At 43.3% G+C, this 21007-nt stretch overlaps 2 protein-coding genes across 2 annotated transcripts in view; one reads left to right on the top strand and one right to left on the bottom strand.

Annotated features, from left to right (window-relative positions):
- LOC117515240 (synaptic vesicle glycoprotein 2B-like) overlaps nucleotides 1-18184 on the bottom strand; it is an 84514-nt gene extending 66330 nt beyond the window's left edge. Inside the window, exons 1-3 of the mRNA XM_034175719.1 lie at nucleotides 18173-18184; nucleotides 3880-4130; nucleotides 89-315 (exon numbers count right to left, since the gene is read on the bottom strand). Coding sequence (XP_034031610.1) covers nucleotides 89-315; nucleotides 3880-4115 — 463 coding nt within the window. The 5' untranslated portion in view covers nucleotides 4116-4130; nucleotides 18173-18184. The remainder of the gene's footprint in view (nucleotides 1-88; nucleotides 316-3879; nucleotides 4131-18172) is intronic.
- On the top strand, nucleotides 16779-18176 carry LOC117515395 (glycine-rich cell wall structural protein 1.8-like). Its single transcript, XM_034175935.1, has one exon. The coding sequence runs from the start codon at nucleotides 16779-16781 to the stop codon at nucleotides 18174-18176; it is 1398 nt and encodes a 465-aa protein (XP_034031826.1).
- Nucleotides 18185-21007: the final 2823 nt, after the last annotated feature.

Below are 21007 nucleotides of genomic sequence, written 5' to 3' on the forward strand. Positions count from 1 at the left end.
GATACTCCCCAGCAGCATTACTGCAACTCTGTAACGTAATAATATTTTCAAAGAGCCACACTACATACAAAATAATGAAATCTCTTACCTAACATTCCTTTTTCTGCATTGGACAGACAGAGATCCTTCTCTGCAGATGGCAACACAAATGCAACCACAAAACATTCGACTCCATCAGCCATCAGAGCCAAACCCAGCACCATGAAGAGCGTCCACTGGAACCTCCCGTGGCCACAGTCCTCCATGATGTCTTCATACTGTTCAGATAACTCCTCTAATGCAGAAACAGCAGTGCCAGCAGCCTGAGCCTTAGCCCTGGGACAAGGACAAGGACAGAGAGCAATAGTGAGCAGACAAAAGAAAACATCTACCAAGAATCCTTTAATGAGTCCTGTGACACTGGAAACAAATTTAAGTCTGTTTTACAACGTGCAAAATATGTTCAAAAAAATTTCTACTGTTCACCACTGAAGCAAGGGAGTTCTGAGTACTTAGAAATGAGACTGCGTGTGGTTGTTGTCCCGTAATGTGGTGAATGTGGTAATGCACAGTCCATTGTGCATGCTCTCACACCTGAACTGAAGTGACCTGAGTTTGATGAGGGTGATTTGAGGTCCTGCTATGAGCAAAAATCTTACTGTCCGTTATGGCTGAGAGGACAGAAACAAGGGGAACTGTCAATACATATGAAGATCTTTTTTTTTTTTAACTCCAACATAGAGTTAAAGAGGTGACAGAGGGGGACAATGTTTGTATGAGATCAGTGGGTACAAGATTAGCTTTTCAGATAAGTTTTAAAACCAACATCGGACCAAGTATCTTCCAATAAATTTGTTTCTGATAACTTTCAGTCTGATAACATTTTTTTTTTTTTTTGCTGGTAAAGTGAGCAAAGTCGAAAAACATTCGTAAATCCTAAAATCAAACATTTTAGTCCGTCTGTTGTGTGTTTATTTATGGCAGACTGGCTGTCGCTTGCTGATGACATCATCATTAAGCGCAAAACATGATTGGCTAGTCAACGCAGGGAGTATTGTCAGTAGTGTAGTTCAGGTTCACTTTGGACGTTACAGTGTTCCTGTCCCTTGTCCCTGTGAAATCTGCTGCAAAACCCATCACACATAGTGCAAAAAGAATTATTTAAATATGTAAAGGCCACTGGATTACTTCATCATATCTAAACATGTGACTATGACTATGGCTGCCAGGACTTAAGGTTTTGTAAAACCTCAGCGATCAGTCACCAGCCCAGTAGGCAGCGGTAAACGCACCTTAAACTGGTGCCATCCACCACTGGATCTGAAAGAAGTCTGCTCAACACAAACACAAAACGGACTAATTTTAACATTATTTTTATTTAATTTCTTTGTGGCTGATGGTATTGCCAAGACTCGGTGTGAGAGAGGAGCTCTCATGGTGCAGCTGTGTACGGACTGGGATGTTTCTTCACCGTTTAGACCGTTTTAGATCATCTCTGGATAATCATTTTTTCAGATGAATCCAGCTGAAACTAACAAGGAAGAACTTATATTTACTACATGCATTTTACTCTGCCAATCAATGCATTAATGCACCGTCGAGATGGGACACCTATCCGATGGGGGCCCATGTGCAATCTGAGCACCATCTGACCGCATTTTACATATTCCAATGGCAGCAAAACAGGATACGAAATAATTCAAGCGCATATGAGGTAACCTCAAGATGGATCTGGCATGGCAAAGCCTGCTGATATGACCTGCACATGCCACGTTTAATAATGCTTTTAATAACTTTAATTTCCCTAAAACCCTGCTGAGTGAACTGATGTGTTCAATATGACCTTATATATTGTCAGCAAAGTCAGAGGAGCAGTGACAGTACTCGGTCCCAAATAAAGCATTCATAGCAAATAAAGCATTCATAGCAGGAATCATGGCAGCTGCCAGTGGGGGAGGGGTCGGCCACTCAGTAACTTCAGAGATGTTGGATCAATCCATCTTGATGCTGCGTTGTTGGATGATACGTCCTGAGAAGGAAGCTTTGGGCACATTAAATAGACTTTTTTTTACTTTATGACATATATGGAATTTTTGAGAACTATCAAGAGAACTTGACTTTGGGTGCTGGCTTTGGCTGGTGAAGTAACCTGTGACTGACTAGAGTCCCATTCAGGAGGGGTCCATAGACTCTCATATTCTTCAAGCTACATCACACTGAGATAAGTACAGGCACAAATACATATATCTAAATATAGAAGAACATGGACGATGTCTTGATGTCAGCATCATTAATGAGTGCGCGGAAAGGTTTGGGTCCATCGGCAAATCTAAATGGCATGACCAGGTGCTAGGAGTCTCCACTGGGTGAGTTGAAAGTTGAAAGTGGTCTGCCACTCAGCACCCCCAGTCTGTTCACAGTTCCAAAAATTAGCATTGATCCCTAGAGAGAAGAATGAGGTGATGAGTTGAAGCTGGTATCGGTTCTTGATTGTGACGTCACTGAGGCCCAAAAACTGATAGTTTGGTGAAGGATCTTGGCCTTTTTCCCCACAAAGAAAAAAACAGACACAGCAGGTGATAAGAGATACATGAGACTCAAAGATTGTTCTGACCGCTCCCCAAATGAAATAGAACAATAACTCATGCCTGAACTCAAGTAATCTCTGGTGACCAACGACTTTCAGTGACACTCAGTGACTTTCTATGACTTTCATTACATCACTGTGAGATCAGATAAATATTTGAGTTTCTCACTATTCCAAATAGAGCCAATAAAGCTTTCTGGGATGAAGAGCAAAATGTCTTCAAAGAGCCTAACAGGTCCAATTGTCTGACTCAACCTGATTGGATATGAAAAGCAGGATCCACATGGAGGGAGAAATGAACAAAACAGCTCAATATGATACCCCATGTTTTATCACGCTAGTTGCTTGTGTCTATTTTATATCTGTGGTAATTCATCTTTTTTTAATGACGTTCCTTAATAAACAAGCTGATGTGTTAAATAAAACGCCCAATTATCTGCCCTTGAAGGTGTCGGACAGGAACCCTTTCCTTCCACGGACATTTTCATACACTGTGCTAACAGCTTCAGACATTTAATTAAAATCCAAAACACCCTGTATAGGAGCTGCCGTTACGGGTTGAAGATGGTGATGCATCAGTGAAACATGGAATTCCAATTTTCTCCCCTTGAAGTTGTTGAACTGATACTATTTTCACTCATCCACATCTTCATATGGTGTACTACCACAGTGTGAATTCTCACTTAAATCCACCAAATGATTAAGAAGGAGTTGTACTTAAAGACCCAGAGACAGAAAGAGTCAGATCAAGATGTTTAAACCAACTATGTTTTATTATTAATTTAATTTAAACATCAACCACTCTTTTCGTCTGGGATTTCTAAGAGTTTGTAAAGAAAAAAAACTTGCTTAAGAAAGTCTGAGTCTCAATTTCATTAATTCATTCATTTTCTACACCTGCTTACTCTAATCAAGAGTCACGGGGGCTGGAGAGCAGTCATAGGGTGAGAGGTGGGGCACACCCTGGACAGGACGCCAGTCCATCACGCGGCCACATACAGACAAACTCATTCACACCCACAGGCACACCTACGGTCAATTAAAAGTGCCCAGTTCACCTAACCTGCATGTCTTTCGAAATGGGAGGAAGCCAGAGCGCCCGGAGGGAACCCACATGAACACGGGGAGAATATTTAAACTCCACATAGAAGGCACCAGGTGAGAAGCGATCCCAGGACATTCTTGCAGTGAGGTACTGTAACTGTGTACCTCACTGAGTCTCAATTTGAGAAAAAAATAAATCAAAAGGACTCATGCTGTTTTCCATCCTCTTTGGTCAAAGCTACGTCATATTTGTACAAGAAGGAACTCACCGTGCTGCTCTCTGTGCAGCCTTCACCTCGTCAGGGTGTGGTATCCCTTGATATTCTCCTTCATACATCTGATCTTCTTCATCGTGGCCTTCAGTCACATCACTAGCTGCATCCTCTTCATGAGGTGGATAGTCTGCTTGATAACCATATCCTTCATGGCCTCCACCTTCTCCATAGGTCCCATAGGCATCACCAGCACCGTGGTGGTACAGGTTGTTTTGGTAGGGGTCAGCCATTGTGCCTTAACACAACTGCTAGGGTACTAGTTAATTTTACAAAACGTAGAAAGTCTGTGTTTGACGAGCACTGTGGATCAACATGTGATGTCTGCAACAGGCCACTGTAATTAATCAAAACATTTCAGTTTTAGTGAAGCATGGAGGACAATATGTGTAGTAGAAAGACTGAGATTCATGAGTTCACAGGACTGTGAAACTCCAGTATCTGCAATGGAGCCTTCTGTCATTACATGTACTTTTTCAACTGGTAAATGAGTTCTTCAGCAATACTGCACAAAGGTGTATCTCTTATTTTGCAGTTGTAGTTGAAAGACCAGTGTTGGTGACTCCAGGCCTTTTCAAATCTTTCAAATCTTCAATTATTGTCTCTGAAAATATAGAAACACAAATTAATTTAATTTAGTAGGACCATAACAAACAGCATCTAAGAATATCCGACTAAAGATGTACCAGCTGTAAATAACAGCTCCTGATTACCTTCAAAAATGGACTCAGACAGTTTTTCTTTTAATTTCTGCAAATATTTCACTATGAGACCAGTTTCAATGAAGTGTTGATCCCACTGACTGATATGGCAGCACTTTAGGACTAATTTTTCAGATTGCAAAAGAAAAGAGTTGTTGGAAATTAAACAAGAACAAATGCAGCCCAAAATTGTTAATGCTGCAGTTGAACCAGGTCACTCTTGACTGCACTCAGTGATCTTCAAGCTGCACCCCCCCATGTTACCAATTTTGTTTTTTTGTTCCAAATTTCATTTGTGCTTCCAATGTTTTGGATTGGGAATCACAAACAAACACATCAGCAGTGTGACGTTGTGCTTCCCTGCTGCCACTGGTCACACAAACTGACAATAACTCTCAGGATTTGTAGCAGCAAAGAAGATCACAGGTCAGGATCAGAATCAAAGATCAGAGATATAGGTCAAAAATTAAAAACAAAAAAGTTCAAAATTAATGACTAGGATCAAAAGCAATCAGGATCAAAGTTCTGGAACAAAAACCATTACATTCAGGATCAAAGGTCACCAATCAGAAACACAGATGAGTTTTCAAGATCGAAATTAGGATCAAAGATGAGCAATCAGGATCCTCTGATCATCCGGATCATTGTATGAATGTGGTGGACAACAATGTAATTTTACATAGCATGTAAAGCCTTTCAGTTCTGACATGGATGGCCTCCTTTGCCCCTCTCTCAAACTGTTCCTGAGCCAAAATGTCATCTTGGACATCTTCAACAGTGTGCCCTTGGTCCATACGGTGAAGAAATACAGCTGAGTCCTCAACAGAAGAATTGCATCTCCTATGTTGGGCCATCTGTTTGTGTAATGCCTGTTTGGTTTCTCTAAAGTAGAGGTCAGAGCACTGCTCACGTCACTAGACGGTATAGCTCTTCTTCTGCAGTGGATTTGGATCTTTAGGGTAGACCCGTCCCTGTCTCAGTTGTTGCTGAGCTTGAAGGAAACAGGCATGTTGCATTTTTCAATTTCAATTTATTTCAATTCAGTTTCAATTTATTTAATTTTATACAGCACCAAATCACAACAAAGCTGCCTCAAAGCACTTCACAAAAGTAAGGTCTAACCAACCCCTAGAGCAAGGACAAAGGCAACAGTGGTAAGGAAAAATTCCCTCTGACGATACTGAGGAAAAAACTTTAAGCAGACCAGACTCAGAGGAGTGACCTCTGAGTCTATTAGACTCAGAGGTCTAATAGACTCTATTAGAATTGCTTAAGCAATTCTAATAGTTACAAGGTTTTTACAAAATATTACAAAGCTGAAGAAACAGAAAACAGGAAATCAGAATAAGAAGACATAATAACAAAAGAATATGTACTTCATGAGAAGTCCACGCAGGTGGTTATGCCACAGGCAGGAGTCCAGCAGTCCTCACGTCATCAATGAGCCTGTTCCCATGGCAATGCAGAGTCCACTGTGTGGCACCAACGTTTCCCAAAAATCATTTTTAGCTTTCTGAAAGATTATTTCTCATGTCCTGTTTCTCCACCCTGTCTGTGCCATTTTAGGTCACTCTTTTGGTGGACTTGGAAAAATCCCACTAGGGGTATCCACAGGCCTGTAGAGCTTTATTCGGGTGTTGGTTTTCTTTACCTGTATTAATTGCACCTGTTTGAACTTGTTACCTGTATAAAAGACACCTGTCCACACACTCAATCAATCACACTCCAATCTGTCCACCATGGCCAAGCCCAAAGAGCTGTCTAAGGACACCAGGGACAAAACTGTAGACCTGCACAAGACTGGGACGGGCGACAGGACAACAGGCAAGCAGCTTGGTGAGAAGGCAATAATTGCTGGTGTAATTATGAGAAAATGGAAGAAAATCTTACTCTGTCTGGATCTCCACAAAAGATCTTGCCTCGTGGGGTAAGGATGATTCTGAGAAAGCTCAGAACTACACAGGAGGACCTGGTCAATGACCTGAAGAGAGCTGGGACCACAGTCACAAAGATTACACGAGTAACACAAGACCCCATCATGGTTTAAAATCCTGCAGGGCAGCAAGGTCCACCTGCTCACACCAGGACATGTCCATTTGAAGTTCACCAATGACCATCTGGATGATCCAGAGGAGACATGGGAGAAGGTCGTGTGGTCATATGAGACCAAAATAGAGTTTTTTGGTATCAACTCCACTCGCCGTGTTTGGAGGATGAGAACAACCCCAAGAACAACTTCCCAACAGTGAAGCATGGGGGTGGAAACATCATTTTTGGGGTGCTTTTCTGCAAAGGGGACAGGACGACTACACCATATTGAAGGGAGGATGGATGGGGTCATGTATTGCAAGATTTTGGCAAACAACCTCCTTCCCTCAGGAAGAGCACTGAAGATGGGTCATGTGTGGGTCTTCCAGCATGACAATGACCCCAAACACACAGCCAGGGCAACTAAGGAGGGGCTCCGTAAGAAGCATTTCAAGGTCCTGGAGTGGCCTGGCCAGTCTCCAGACCTGAAGTCAATAGAAAATCTTTGGAGGGAGCTGAAACTCCAAACCTGAAAGATTTGGAGATCTGTATGGAGGAGTGGACCAAAATCCCTGCTGCAGTGTGTGCAAACCTGGTGAAAAACTACAGGAAACATTTGACCTCTGTAACTGCAAACAAAGGCTACTGTACCAAATATTAACATTGATTTTCACAAGTGTTCAAATACTTATTTGCAGCAGTAACATACAAATAAATAATTTTTAAAAAAAATCATACATTGTGATTTCCGGATCTTTTTTTTTTTTTTTTTTTAGATTATGTCTCTCACAGTGGACGTGCACCTAAGATGAAAATTTCAGACCCCTCCATGATTTCTAAGTGGGAGAACTTGCAAAATCGCAGGGTGTTCAAATACTTATTTTCCTCACTGTGTGTATATATATATATATATATATATATATATATATATATATATATATATATATATATATATATATATATATATATATACGAGGTCTATTAGAAAAGTATCCGACCTTATTATTTTTTTCAAAAACCATATGGATTTGAATCACGTGTGATTACATCAGACATGCTTGAACCCTCGTGGGCATGCGAGAGTTTTTTCACGCCTGTCGGTTACGTCATTCGCCTGTGGGCAGTCTTTGAGTGAGGAGTCGTCCACCCGCTCGTCGATTTTTTTCATTGTTTAGGAATGGCTCAGAGACTGTTGCTTTGTTTGATAAAAAATTTTTTAAAACTGTAAGGCACAACTGAGTGGACACCATTCAATAAATTCAGCTGGTTTTCGGTAAAAATTTTAACGGCTGATGAGAGATTTTGGTCTGGTAGTGTCGCTTTAAGGACGGTCCACGGCGCCTGACGGCGATCTGCGCTTCGAGGCGGCAGCGTCTCGCCGTTTCAAGTTGAAAACTTCCACATTTCAGGCTCTGTTGACGCAGTAAGTCGTCAGAGAACAGAGAACTTTCAGAAGAAGTCGGCATGAGGAGTTTATTCGGACATTCCATTGTTAACGGTCATTTTGTAATGAAAGAACGTGCGGTCAGAGTCGCATGTCGGGCTGGACCCGACCGCGGGGGGTCGCGGCAGGAAAAACACCTCCGTTGGAAATCTTAACGGGCAAGTTGGAACATGCCCAAGCTGTTAAACAATTTCTCAGTTACTCACTTGTTGAAAGCCATTAAAAGCCGCCTGAATTCTAGAAATGGTTTTCAACACGGAGGTGTTTTTCCTGTCGCGGCGCACACAGATTTGCCGAGTCGTCACGGAAACGACTCGGCGAATTTGCGCGTACGTCTTTCATTAAAAAAATGTCCTTAAACAGTGGAATGTCCGCATAAATTCCTCATGCCGGCCTCTTCTGAATCTTCTCTGTTCTCTCACGATGTCCTGGGTGAATTAAGCCTTAAATTAGGATGTTTCAGCTCGAAACAGGCCGACGACAGCGCCTGGAAGCGCTGCAGGACGTCCCGCTCCGTGGGAAGTCCTTACACCGACAGAAACACCCCATAATCTCTCATCAGCCGTTAAACTTTTCACAGAAAACCAGCTTAATTTCTCGAACAGTGTCCACTCGGATATTCCTCACAGGTCCAGAAAAATTTTTGATAAAGCAACGCGCGCCGTCTCGAGCAGCGTGTGAAACAAAGGAATTCAGCCGAGAGGGCAGGACCACATCTCACTCAAGGCCTGCCCACAGGGAAATGACGTCACCAACACGCGTGAAAAAACTCACGCATGCGCACGAGGGTTCAAGCATGATTGGTGTAATCGCATGTCATTCAAATCCATATAGTTAAAAAAAAAAATAAAAGGGTCGGTTTATTATCTAAGAGACCTCGTATATATATATATATATATATATATATATATATATATATATATATATATATATATATATATATATATACATACACACACACACACACACACACACACACACATTTTATTGTTATTTAAATGAATTATTAAGATCCTACTGTTGTACCATTGCATGCTGTGGGGATGGTGTTTAGCTAAACATGCAAAGTTTGTTTTGTTGACGGACGACGATTTGAACAAACTAATTGATGGTGCTAGTTCTTTTAACACACAAAGGCATCAAGAGCTGTTAGAATGAAAAGCTGACGTGATTTTTTGCTGGACTGAGTAACGACACAAAGTCTTTTTTTTTTTTTTTTGAAGTACACAAAATCAGTGCACAGCATCACCAGATTACATCGTCGCAATTTTGGACTCTTATTTAAAGTTCGTGTTGGACTTTAGCAGCAGTGGAACACCAAAATGTAAGTCCCTTTCCTGTTTTTTTTTTTTATAAATTAAAAAAATATCAAATGACAAGGATCTATTTTAGCCGTTATATAAAACAAATAATGAATGCTTTTACATTCTTTCAATGGAGCGAATATTTAATTCGGTGAAAGCTGGAATGTACGTTCCAACTTTCACCGAATTAAAAATTCGTACCATTGAACTCATAAACATTCATTATTTGTATATTATTTTATGCTAGCTTTTACATAATAAATGACAAAGAGGTTATATTTACACACAAACTAAACAGTTTGCAGCTAGCTAGACCAGCCACTGACATCACTGTGCCTCTCTACTGTAATTGGCTGTCACCCTCGCCCCGAAAAAAAGAAAAAAAAAACAGAATAGAATGAAAGAGAATGTGACTTTTTAAACCTCTTAAAAAAACTCTTAAATAGGTCAACGTTAGCCACCTTTGAAGTTGTCCAAGGTCTGTGTCACAAGAATGTTCCCTTTGAATTTGAAGACTGTAACAGGGCTGGATTGTGCTGAGCACAGAAAGAAGAACGGAGGTATGGACGCAAAGTCTTTGCGTCTGTTCAGGGGCGAGTCGTTTGTGCTCCGAAAGGACGACCTAAGTTGAAATTTGACTGATTTTACTTTTAAAGGTCGTGTATAAATCGTGAGGGGTGAAGGTGAAGACACCAGCCCAAACTGACCCCCGCCCCCCGTGTCAAACATCAGACAGACGACAGCCCTGCACACAGACGCTATGGATCGTTCACCCACCACTTCCAGCCTGATGGCCAGCAACATCACCAACAAGAATGACCCACGATCCCTCAACTCGCGGGTCTTCATCGGGAATCTCAACACCTTGCTTGTAACTAAGGCAGACGTAGAGGCCATCTTCTCCAAGTACGGCAAGGTTGCAGGATGCTCCATCCATAAGGGTTATGCTTTTGTTCATTACTTCGCGGAGTAACACCACTCCGCTTCGCATCATGGTGTTTCAGACTCCGCGTCGTGCATTCAGACCGTATAATGCACAGCTTCTTGTTGTTTAATCCTTACATATAGCAGACAAACACAGTGATATTTGAGAAGTGAAATGAAGTTTTCAGAAAGTGTGTAATAATTATTTAAACAAATTAGGCAGGTGCATAAATTTGGGCACCCCAACAGAAAAAAAATACATCAATATTTAGTAGGTCCTCCTTTTGCAGAAATAACAGCCTCTAAATGCTTCCTATAGCTTCCAACGTGAGTCTGGATTCTGGTTGAAGGTATTTTGGACCATTCTTCTTTACAAAACATCTCAGGTTTGTTGGTTTCCGAGCATGGACAGCCCGCTTAAAATCACACCACAGATTTTCAATAATTTTCAGGTAGGAGGACTGAGCTGGCCATTCCAGAAAGTTGTACTTGAAGGAGATAAACAATGGATAAGGTAGTAAAACATATAAAACACTGCCAACGCAGGGTACATCCATCATAACGTGGTTGATTTGATATTTTTGCAGACTTTTATTTCTTAAAAGGAAAAGGATAAGAGGCGATTTCAGCTTGGAAATGTTTATGATCAATAATGGTTAATATAGTTAATTATAAAGGCCATGGTAATGTCACGGAATTGTGGGGGAGCTTTAGCAGCAACATTTTGGCCATGTGGCAGGTCTGTTTGGGCATGATCCAGGAACCAGATGCCTCAGTGCTGTGAGGACCCCGGCATGCCCAGCTTTCACCTGATGGCAGCAGACAGATGCCTACGTCAAAGAAGTGGGGATGTGCTGTGTGGTTTCCATCTAGGACTCAAGATGGTTCCATAGTGTTGTTTGATGCAAAGATGCACAGGACAGTGTACGCTCCCAGACCTGACCAAGGTATGATCCTGTTAAGGTTCCCAACAAGAAGACTCGTTTCACATCGTTTCTGCTTCAAACTGCCTCCAGTTGTCATCTATCAGCGACAGATGTCTGTAGCTTTTGTACAACAATCATTTCCACATAAAGTCAGCATTATTTCATCATAAGGATGGAGGAAGCGATCAGAGCGCCACAGCTACATGAGCTGCTAGCTGATGCGTTCACTGCGAGTCGGTCATTTCAAACCGTCACCAAGTATCACCCTGTTTCTGCTTAAAACAGCCTCGTTTCTGCTTACAACTGACTTTAGAATGATTTAAGAGGTTTTACCTTGTCATTAATATCAATATTAATATTTCCACACATCATGTGCAATAACAACTCGTTTACAAATCCCAGCACTAATGTCACCTTACCACACCTAAACTCCATTTCACATATTGGCAAGAAGATGCTCCTATCTCCTTTTCAATCCCAATCATGTTTATATATATATATATATATATATATATATATATATATATATATATATATATATACGTATATAGGTATGTACGTGGGTGTGTATGTATATGTGTGCATGTATATATTTGTGTGTATATCAAAAGATTCAAAAGAATTTTATTGTCATATGCACATAGGAACATGTTCCCTGCACAATGAATTGTGTCTAACGCATTTAACCCATCCTAATTGCCAGTTAGGAGCAGAGGTCGCCTTTAGGCGCCCGGGGACCAGCTCCAGATGTACATCCCTGCCTAGGTCAACAGCAGGGCTGAGCAAACCATGACCGGCCTCATGACAACAGACGACACACACATAACACACAACACACATAAGCCGGCCCAGTACATGAACACATATAAAAAGCACACACAAGGTAAAACTAGGGAGAGAAAAACCTTCATAGCTGTTGCGTTAAACCACACAGCAGCAATGCAGGAAAAAAACCCATCAGCACAAAAAAAAACAATGATCACACACACAGACGAGAGATGAGAGACGAGAGACAACGAGACGACGACCGAGATTTGAAAAGTCCAGTTATCAGACAGAACACTCCGGAGGCAGCCTTTAGGCGCCATCAACGGCCTTGTTTGTCCACCCTGGAGGGAAAAGGGGCCCAGCCCTGAACAGTCCACTGTCCACAGTCAACATCAGAGCTGGAGAAGGTAAGGGCGGGGGGAGACCAGGGAGTGAGGCTTAAGTGTTGTTCTTCTTCAGGAGGTTTTTATCACAGCGGCCTTGAAGTGCAGCTGTGTTTTGGGAAGCTGAATGAATATCCAGATTAGCAGATGCCTGAAAGATTCCAGTCTGAAACAGAGTGGCTTTCAATACATCCGAATATAGGAGAGGAGATGTGGTCATTACTGACGATCAAAGCGGTTTTCCAGTGCAGCCATCCTCCCAGAGATGGATTCCAATGTGCGGTTAACACCTGCCGACTGAGCTGACACTGCCCTTCCAATCGAATCAATCATGTGGGGCAGCCTGGATGGGCCAATCTTTGCTGCTTCCACCTTGTTAATTTTCCGGTAAACCAACGCTATGCCCGCTCCACACAGCAAAAAGCCGGTCACCACCGAGCCAAATATATACACATCTTCGATGTCCTCCACAGACAGCGTGTAAAGGCACATGACCTGCCATTTCCTCCAACTGTCCATCATGTAGCCCATCACATGCATCCCGGCAGGACAGGTCGGGTCCTCTGCCCCCGAGTGTCTTATAGAAAAAATAGTGTCAATTGCGTTCAGAGACCACTTTAACAGATCCATTTTTGCCGTTTTCCAGAAGAGCAAAGCTGGCAGCCTCACAGACAACACGCCCACAGAAGCAGGAAAGATAGGGAGGGAGGGAGAGAGGAAAAATGCGTCCGTCTCGGCTGAGTGCAAGGAGGCAAAAAAAAAAAAGTACTGAAAGTACTGAAACTTTCAGACTTCTTATTCACCCTAAGGACACAAAGTAGTCCTGCACCCTGAGAACGTAAAGCCCGGGCCGGTACATAAGGTTTAATTAGGTCAGCTAGGTAGGGAGGTGCCAGTCCATGAATAATTTTATAGGTTAGTAAAAGAACCTTATAATCTGATCTCACCAGGACAGGAAGCCAGTGAAAGGACACTAAAATGGGTGTAATGTGGTCGAACTTTCTGCTTTGTGTCAAAAGTCTGGCTGCAGCATTTTGAACCAATTGGAGAGTCTTGGATATATATATATATATATATATATATATATATATATATATATATATATATATATATGCACATATGTGTGTGCGTGTGTGTATATATGTACATACATATTATATTTCTACCTCATTTCTTATGTCTTGTACTGTTACAAGTATTATTATTATTGTTGCTTATCTTGCACACTTGCTGTTTGGTGAACATTTTCCTGTACTTGCACCCACCCTGTGTGTTTTTTAAGAGCTGACGTAACATGTGAATTTCTCCTCTGTGAGATCAATAAAGTTTATCTTATCTTATCTCATCTGATGATTAATAGTCACATTAATCCATTTGATTGCTTTGGGTGAAGAGACTCTGTCTCAGATGTGCTGCTGTGGTCCAAAATGACACATGCGCAGTGAAGGCACGTGGACCGTTTTATTGGGGGACAGTTCAGTCTGAAACTGGCAGCAGCCACAGGAAAGCTATGTTATAAAATGCTGTTATTATGTAACAACTTTAAATTTTAAACGAGTGTAAGAACCATAAATACAACCACCAATGACTCATCACACAACAAACCACAGATAAGAAACAGGCTGCTCTCTGAAAGTCATCACTCAGATACATACAGTATCAGGGTTGTTTCTAGAGTTTCATGATTGGTTGCACTTTATGTTCTCAAACAAAATCAATAGTCATTGTTGAATTTAGGAATACATAGTGTAAAAACAAGAGATTTCATTAAAAATAGACAAAAAGCCCAACTCAGACTCTGATGGGAAGACAGAAAACTGAACAGAAGCCAACATCCCCCTCAATCATTCAGACAAGATTAATAATGCATCAGGATCCTATCTGGAGCAGAAAGCATCTCTCTCACTCACTCACACACACACACACACACACACACACACACACACACACACACACACACACACACACACACACACACACACACACACACACACACACACACACACACACACACACACACACACACACACACACACACACACACACACACACACACACACACACACACACCTTTAGTGCAGTCTGCTGTGTGAAATGAGGACAGACGCCAGCTGCACTGTGGAACAGCCAAGTCATCAAATCTCAACCAGACGTTCTTTTTCTTTTTCTCTTAACACTTAACACAGATCCTCCCAATAAACAAAGGTGTCTTAAACATTTCTGAAGGTATTTCTTCATTTTGGCAAAGTGTATCACCATCTGTTGGATTGTTTTGCCACAGCACTGACTCTTCACAAGCCGGCCCAGACACGCCCTCCACTCATTACAGGGTCAACCACAAGAACCTTTTTGGTCAGCACATAAATTGTTACATCATTATCCAGTAATGCAGTGATGCTTGTGTATTGTCCAAAACGCAGTTTGGCTTTATTCCAAAGAGATCCACAGTACTTCGATTAGTAAGAGTCCTGGATGAATAGACGGACGCTCGAGAAAGAGGTTACATGTAGTATATAGTGACTGTTTGACAAAGTTCCTCTCCATCGGTTCACCAACAGCCTGTATTCATATGGACTTCTCTTGTTTTTGGAAGCCAAAGACAAAATGGGATCTGCTGGCTTATACTGGGAGGTCACTGGTTAAACAGCTGCACAGACCTGGAGACAAAAGCCAAATGTCCACGTGGTCATGAGTCCAAAGTAACCAAATAAAGTGCATTGTAGAAATGTCTACTGTAACACCAGGAAAATCAACCAGGATGTAATCGGAGTCGTGTGCATAGATTACATAAGTGAATCCTGCTGAATAGGCGCTTTTGTGCTTCCTGCCTGCTATTCTTTTACTGCTGTCCCCATTTACTTACCACCTTGTTATAATCATTCTGAAGCATCTAAGCACAATTGAAGACCTTTAAGTGGAGCAAAGGTCCAGAGGAAAGCTGTCATCTGATGTGATTCTACTTTTAAAAACTTGTCTCAGCTTCGGTCCCTCAGGAGCTTTAAAGATTTTCAAACACATCACCATTGGAGTGGGAAAAGAAATGGTCCAACATTTTTCAAAGTCAGGATTTGGCACATCACCTGAGACGCTCCTGTTGGGTTTAGGTGACAGAGCAGAAGGAAACAAAAACATAACTCTGAGCCACTCAAAGCACACAAACCTCCTCCAAAGCTGCAAAGTCCACAATATCCAAGTGCACATACAATCACCGGCCATTTCAGTAGGTCCACCTGGCATTTATGGGGTCAGACCCCTTTTTGTCTTCAGAACAGGAAACATTCCTCTGAGGTTTTGATCTAACATTGAGATGCATCATGCAGCTGCCACACCAGTGCACCACCAGCAGCCAGAATTGTTGATAGATCACAGGCTGGATCCATGCCTTCAGACGCTGCCCGTACCATCTGAGTGGTGCAGCAGGAGCCCAGACGCATCAGCCACACAAACGTTTTACAGACACTGCAGCCGCAGTTTGCTGGTCTTAGCTGAGACACCTGCTGTGTTCTTCTACTGTCTTCTTCTACATCTGCATGTTCAGATCAACCCATTCTTCTCAGACCTCTTCTGTTAGGAAGAAATGTGTTTTCACCCAGAGAACTGCCTGGATGTTTCTTCTCTTTCAGACTATTTGGGAAGGTTGTGAGTGAAATCCCTGAAGATCCGCAGTTTGTGATGAACCTAAACCAACTCGTGACACCAACAAGCACACGTCCCCTCAGTCACTTTCCTGCTTGATTGATGCAGGAGTTTGTGCCACGTGATTGGTTGATTAAACATTTGGAATTAAATATTTTTTTAATGAGTCAGTCTGTGTCTGTGTGTGTGTGTGTGTGTGTGTGCGTGTGTGTGTGTGAGAGAGAGATGTTTTTCATCCAGTTCAATGCTGTATTTTTTTCCCACACTTAATTTGTCCCAAACCCTGGTGGTCTTTCCTGACCCACAGTACACACAGATCCACTGACATCCTTTTTTTAACCTTTGCAAATATTCAGTGACATGGACTAACCAAGATCAAAATTAAACTTTGAAGGCAAAAACACTAAATACTGAGCTTGAGTATACTGACAATACTAAAAAATAATGTCACTTACCAGAACAGCCAACCTGAAGTTAACATGAATTGTCGGTGATCCGAGTCAGATTAGTGAGAGACAAACTCACTCCAACGGAACTGGAACCTCCTGTTAAAATAGAACAAATGCAAACAGCATCACTTTGTCCATCCAACACAGACACAGGATACTGAAAGGATTAGAAGAGATGGTGCTGTCCTCTCTCTGTCTGTCACTCTCTCTCTCACTCTCTCTCTGCAGCTCTTCTCTCCCCCATCACACACAATGGAATAGTCGTGCTCTGTACTGCAGTGCATTTTGGAACGTGCCATATGGGGACAACCTGTGGTGAAAATGAGGCTCAGGATGGGGTGGGGGATTGTGAGAGGCAGATGGGCTGTTGGTGGGAGGGCAGAGGATACAGGGGGAGGTGGAGACGGAGGGCGGAGGATACAGGGGGAGGTGGAGACGGAGGGCGGAGGATACGGGGGAGATGGAGACGGAGGGCGGAGGATACAGAGGGAGGTGGAGACGGAGGGCGGAGGATACAGAGGGAGGTGGAGACGGAGGGCGGAGGATACGGGGGAGGTAGAGACGGAGGGCGGAGGATACAGAGGGAGGTGGAGACGGAGGGCAGAGGATACGGGGGAGATGGAGACGGAGGGCGGAGGATACGGGGGAGGTGGAGACAGAGGGCGGAGGATACGGGGGAGGTGGAGACGGAGGACGGAGGATACAGAGGGAGGTGGAGACGGAGGGCGGAGGATACAGAGGGAGGTGGAGACGGAGGGTGGAGGATACAGAGGGAGGTGGAGACAGAGGGCGGAGGATACAGGGGAGATGGAGACGGAGGGCGGAGGATACAGGGGAGATGGAGACGGAGGGAGGTGGAGACGGAGGGCGGAGGATACGGGGGAGATGGAGACTGAGGGCGGAGGATACGGGGGAGATGGAGACGGAGGGCGGAGGATACAGAGGGAGGTGGAGACGGAGGGCGGAGGATACGGGGGAGGTGGAGACGGAGGACGGAGGATACAGGGGGAGGTGGAGACGGAGGGCGGAGGATACGGGGGAGGTGGAGACGGAGGACGGAGGATACAGAGGGAGGTGGAGACGGAGGGTGGAGGATACAGGGGAGATGGAGACGGAGGGCGGAGTATACGGGGGAGGTGGAGACGGAGGGCGGAGGATACGGGGGAGGTGGAGATGGAGGACGGAGGATACAGAGGGAGGTGGAGACGGAGGGCAGAGGATACAGAGGGAGGTGGAGACGGAGGGCGGAGGATACAGGGGAGATGGAGACGGAGGGCGGAGGATACAGGGGAGATGGAGACGGAGGGAGGTGGAGACGGGGGAGATGGAGACGGAGGGAGGTGGAGACGGAGGGCGGAGGATACAGAGGGAGGTGGAGACGGAGGGCGGAGGATACAGGGGAGATGGAGACGGAGGGCGGAGGATACAGGGGAGATGGAGACGGAGGGAGGTGGAGACGGGGGAGATGGAGACGGAGGGAGGTGGAGACGGAGGGCGGAGGATACGGGGGAGATGGAGACGGAGGGCGGAGGATACAGAGGGAGGTGGAGACGGAGGGCGGAGGATACGGGGGAGGTGGAGACGGAGGACGGAGGATACAGAGGGAGGTGGAGACGGAGGGCGGAGGATACGGGGGAGGTGGAGACGGAGGGCGGAGGATACAGGGGGAGGTGGAGACGGAGGGCGGAGGATACAGGGGGAGGTGGAGACGGAGGGCCTTTCTACACGTAAGCAGCAAGGCTGAAAACCAACATTGAATGCCCGTGACCTTCAATCCCTCAAGGGGCACTGCATTAAAAACCGACGATTACTGTGTAAAGGATCTTACCACGTGCGCTCAGGAACACTTCAGAAAACCATTATCAGATAACACGGTTTGTCACTACATCTACAAGTGAAAGTTAAAACTCTACGATGCAAAGTGAAAACCATACACAACAACATCCAGAAACGCCGCCACCTTCTCTGGCCCTGAGCTCATTTGAAATGGACAGACGCAAAGTGGAAAAGTGTGCTGTGGTCTGATGAGTCCACATTTCAAATTGTTTTTGGAAATCATGGACGTCGTGTCCTCCGGACAAAAGAGGAAAAAGACCACCCAGATTGTTACCAGCGCAAAGTTCAAAAGCCAGTATGGGGGTGTGTTAGTGCCCATGGCATGGACAACTTACACATCTGTGATGGCACCATCAATGCTGAAAGGTACATCCAGATTTTGGAGCAACACATGCTGCCATCCAAGCAACGTCTTTTCCAGGGACGTCCCTGCTTATTTCAGCAAGACAATGCCAAACCACATTCTGCACGTGTTACAACAGCATGGCTTCGTAGTAACAGAGTGCAGGTACTAGACTGGCCTGCCTGCAGTCCAGACTGTTGTCCATTGAAAATGTGTGGCACATTATGAAGAGCAAAATACGACAATGGAGACCCCGGACTGTTGAAGAACTGAAGTCATACATCAAGCAAGAATGGGAAAGAATTCCACCTACAAAGCTTCAACAATTAGTGTTCTTAGTTCCCAAAAACTTACTGAGTGTTGTTAGAAGGAAAGGTGATCTAACACACAGTGTTGTGTAAAGTACCTTAAAATCACACTTAAGTAAAATTACAGATACCTATTAAAAATTGACTTTGGTAGAAGTTCAAGTCACTGATTGAAATGCTACTCAAGTAAAAGTCTTAAAGTATCTAGTATTTATTGTACTTAAGTATGACAAGTAACGTACAACTAAATGTACTCAAGTACTGAAAGTAAAAGTACAAGTAAATGTTAATCAAAAACGGACTGATTTTTTTAATAAAAAGTTTAAAAATTAAAAATTAAAGTTTATCTAGGCTTGTAAATGACTGGTAGTATTAGTCAAAATACTGGAAATTGTGCACATCACACAAAAACACTTCAGAAACAAGGTTTCAAAACCTAAACGACAGTAGGCTACTCACTAGGTCAGGGGTGGCCAAGTTCGGTCCTCGAGAGCCACATTCCTGACACTCTTAGTTGTCTCCCTGCTCCAACACACCTGAATCCAATGAAAGACTCATTAAAAGTCTGCTAACAAGTCTTTCATTGGATTCAGGTGTGTTGGAGCAGGGAGACAACTAAGAGTGTCAGGAATCTGGCTCTCGAGGACCGAACTTGGCCACCCCTGCACTAGGTGTTCACAGGAAACAGTTATTTATTTCTATATGTATTTATTTATTTTCATTGTTACATGGTTTTATCTTTTCTGTTGCGTTTTGTTTCATTAGGTTCTTTTTGTCTCTTTCTCTAAAATTGTATTGTAACATTATTAGTCTATTATTATTGACTATTATTGTCTATTATGTAGACTATTGTTGTTGCTATAATATATGAATAAAAATAAATAAAAAAATACAATTTGACTCTTTTACGACAACGAACGCTGAGCCATTAATTATACAGAAAACAAATCATCACAAACGTGCTGATGCTAACAGCTTAATGCTAACTTTAACATTGAAAACGCCATAGACATGCTAACGCATTAGCATCGGTCCCATTTTTAAGTTATAAAATACATCTATCAACTGTTTCAGAAGACCATAACAGGTTGGTTTAACATAAAAATATTAAATATTACTCACAGACATATGCTCTTCAGGGTTTTAGCGGGGAAAAATTAGGTTAAAGCGAAATAACGCAATCAATCCACGAATTGTAGATCGAAGCACTGCTTCGACCTGCAAATCATTGCTTCAATTGGTTCAAGGTTCAAAGCAAAGCTGTGCTGTAGAAAAGTTGATTACAGACCCGCTGCAGGTGTGTAATCAATGTCGAGAAATTATCATTTTCCTGACAAACACCCCACAAGTGCAAAAGTGCAAAAAAGCCTACCGGACATGCCTCATGACAAATCGGCCTGACTTCATTGCAGTCACATAATCAGTTGTGTCTCTGGGTGAAAACACGTTTTTTTGTGTGTGTCTAGGTGTTTTTTGTTGTTTTTTTTTGTAACGAGTAACGGCATGGCCGATAGAAAATGTATCAGAGTAGATGTATGCAATTAAGGTCGGAAATGTAGTGAAGTAAAAGTGAAAGTAAGCTGAATTTAAAAAACTCAAGTAAAGTACAAAGTGTTGTGAAAAGTGTAGGAACACGGACCCACAACAGGGGGCGCAAATGAACGGACAATGGAATAAGCCAAATATAACAATTTAATGTTGTGAATGTGCACAACAGAGCAACAGACAACACAATTGAGATCAACAGTCAAATAAGTTACGGTGATGTGCGAGCAGGCTCGAGGATAGAAGACACCCGTGCAGAAAAGAGCCGGATCCCACACGCCTTCCACTCCACCGGACCTGAAGCAATCCTGGAGCCACCAAGCGCTGGGTCCCCAGCTGGCCACTACCTCCGGCTGTCAGATCGGGTACTGCTGGCAGGAAGAACAGACAGGTGATGGTGGGTGCGTGAACACCCAGCAAACAGTTCAACATAAAGGTGGAAAGGACCTCCACCTCTCAATCACAATGCACACGGAGCTCGTACAGATCCTGAAGTCACACTAAACAGAGTCTGCAAACTCAGAATTATG

The sequence above is a fragment of the Thalassophryne amazonica genome, chromosome 8 (assembly GCF_902500255.1).
Source record: "Thalassophryne amazonica chromosome 8, fThaAma1.1, whole genome shotgun sequence".
In the NCBI taxonomy this organism is placed as follows: Eukaryota; Metazoa; Chordata; class Actinopteri; order Batrachoidiformes; family Batrachoididae; genus Thalassophryne; species Thalassophryne amazonica.

Coding starts and splice junctions, on each gene's coding strand:
- LOC117515395 (XM_034175935.1), top strand. CDS start 16,779: ATGGGGTGGGGGATTGTGAGAGGCAGATGGGCTGTTGGTGGGAGGGCA.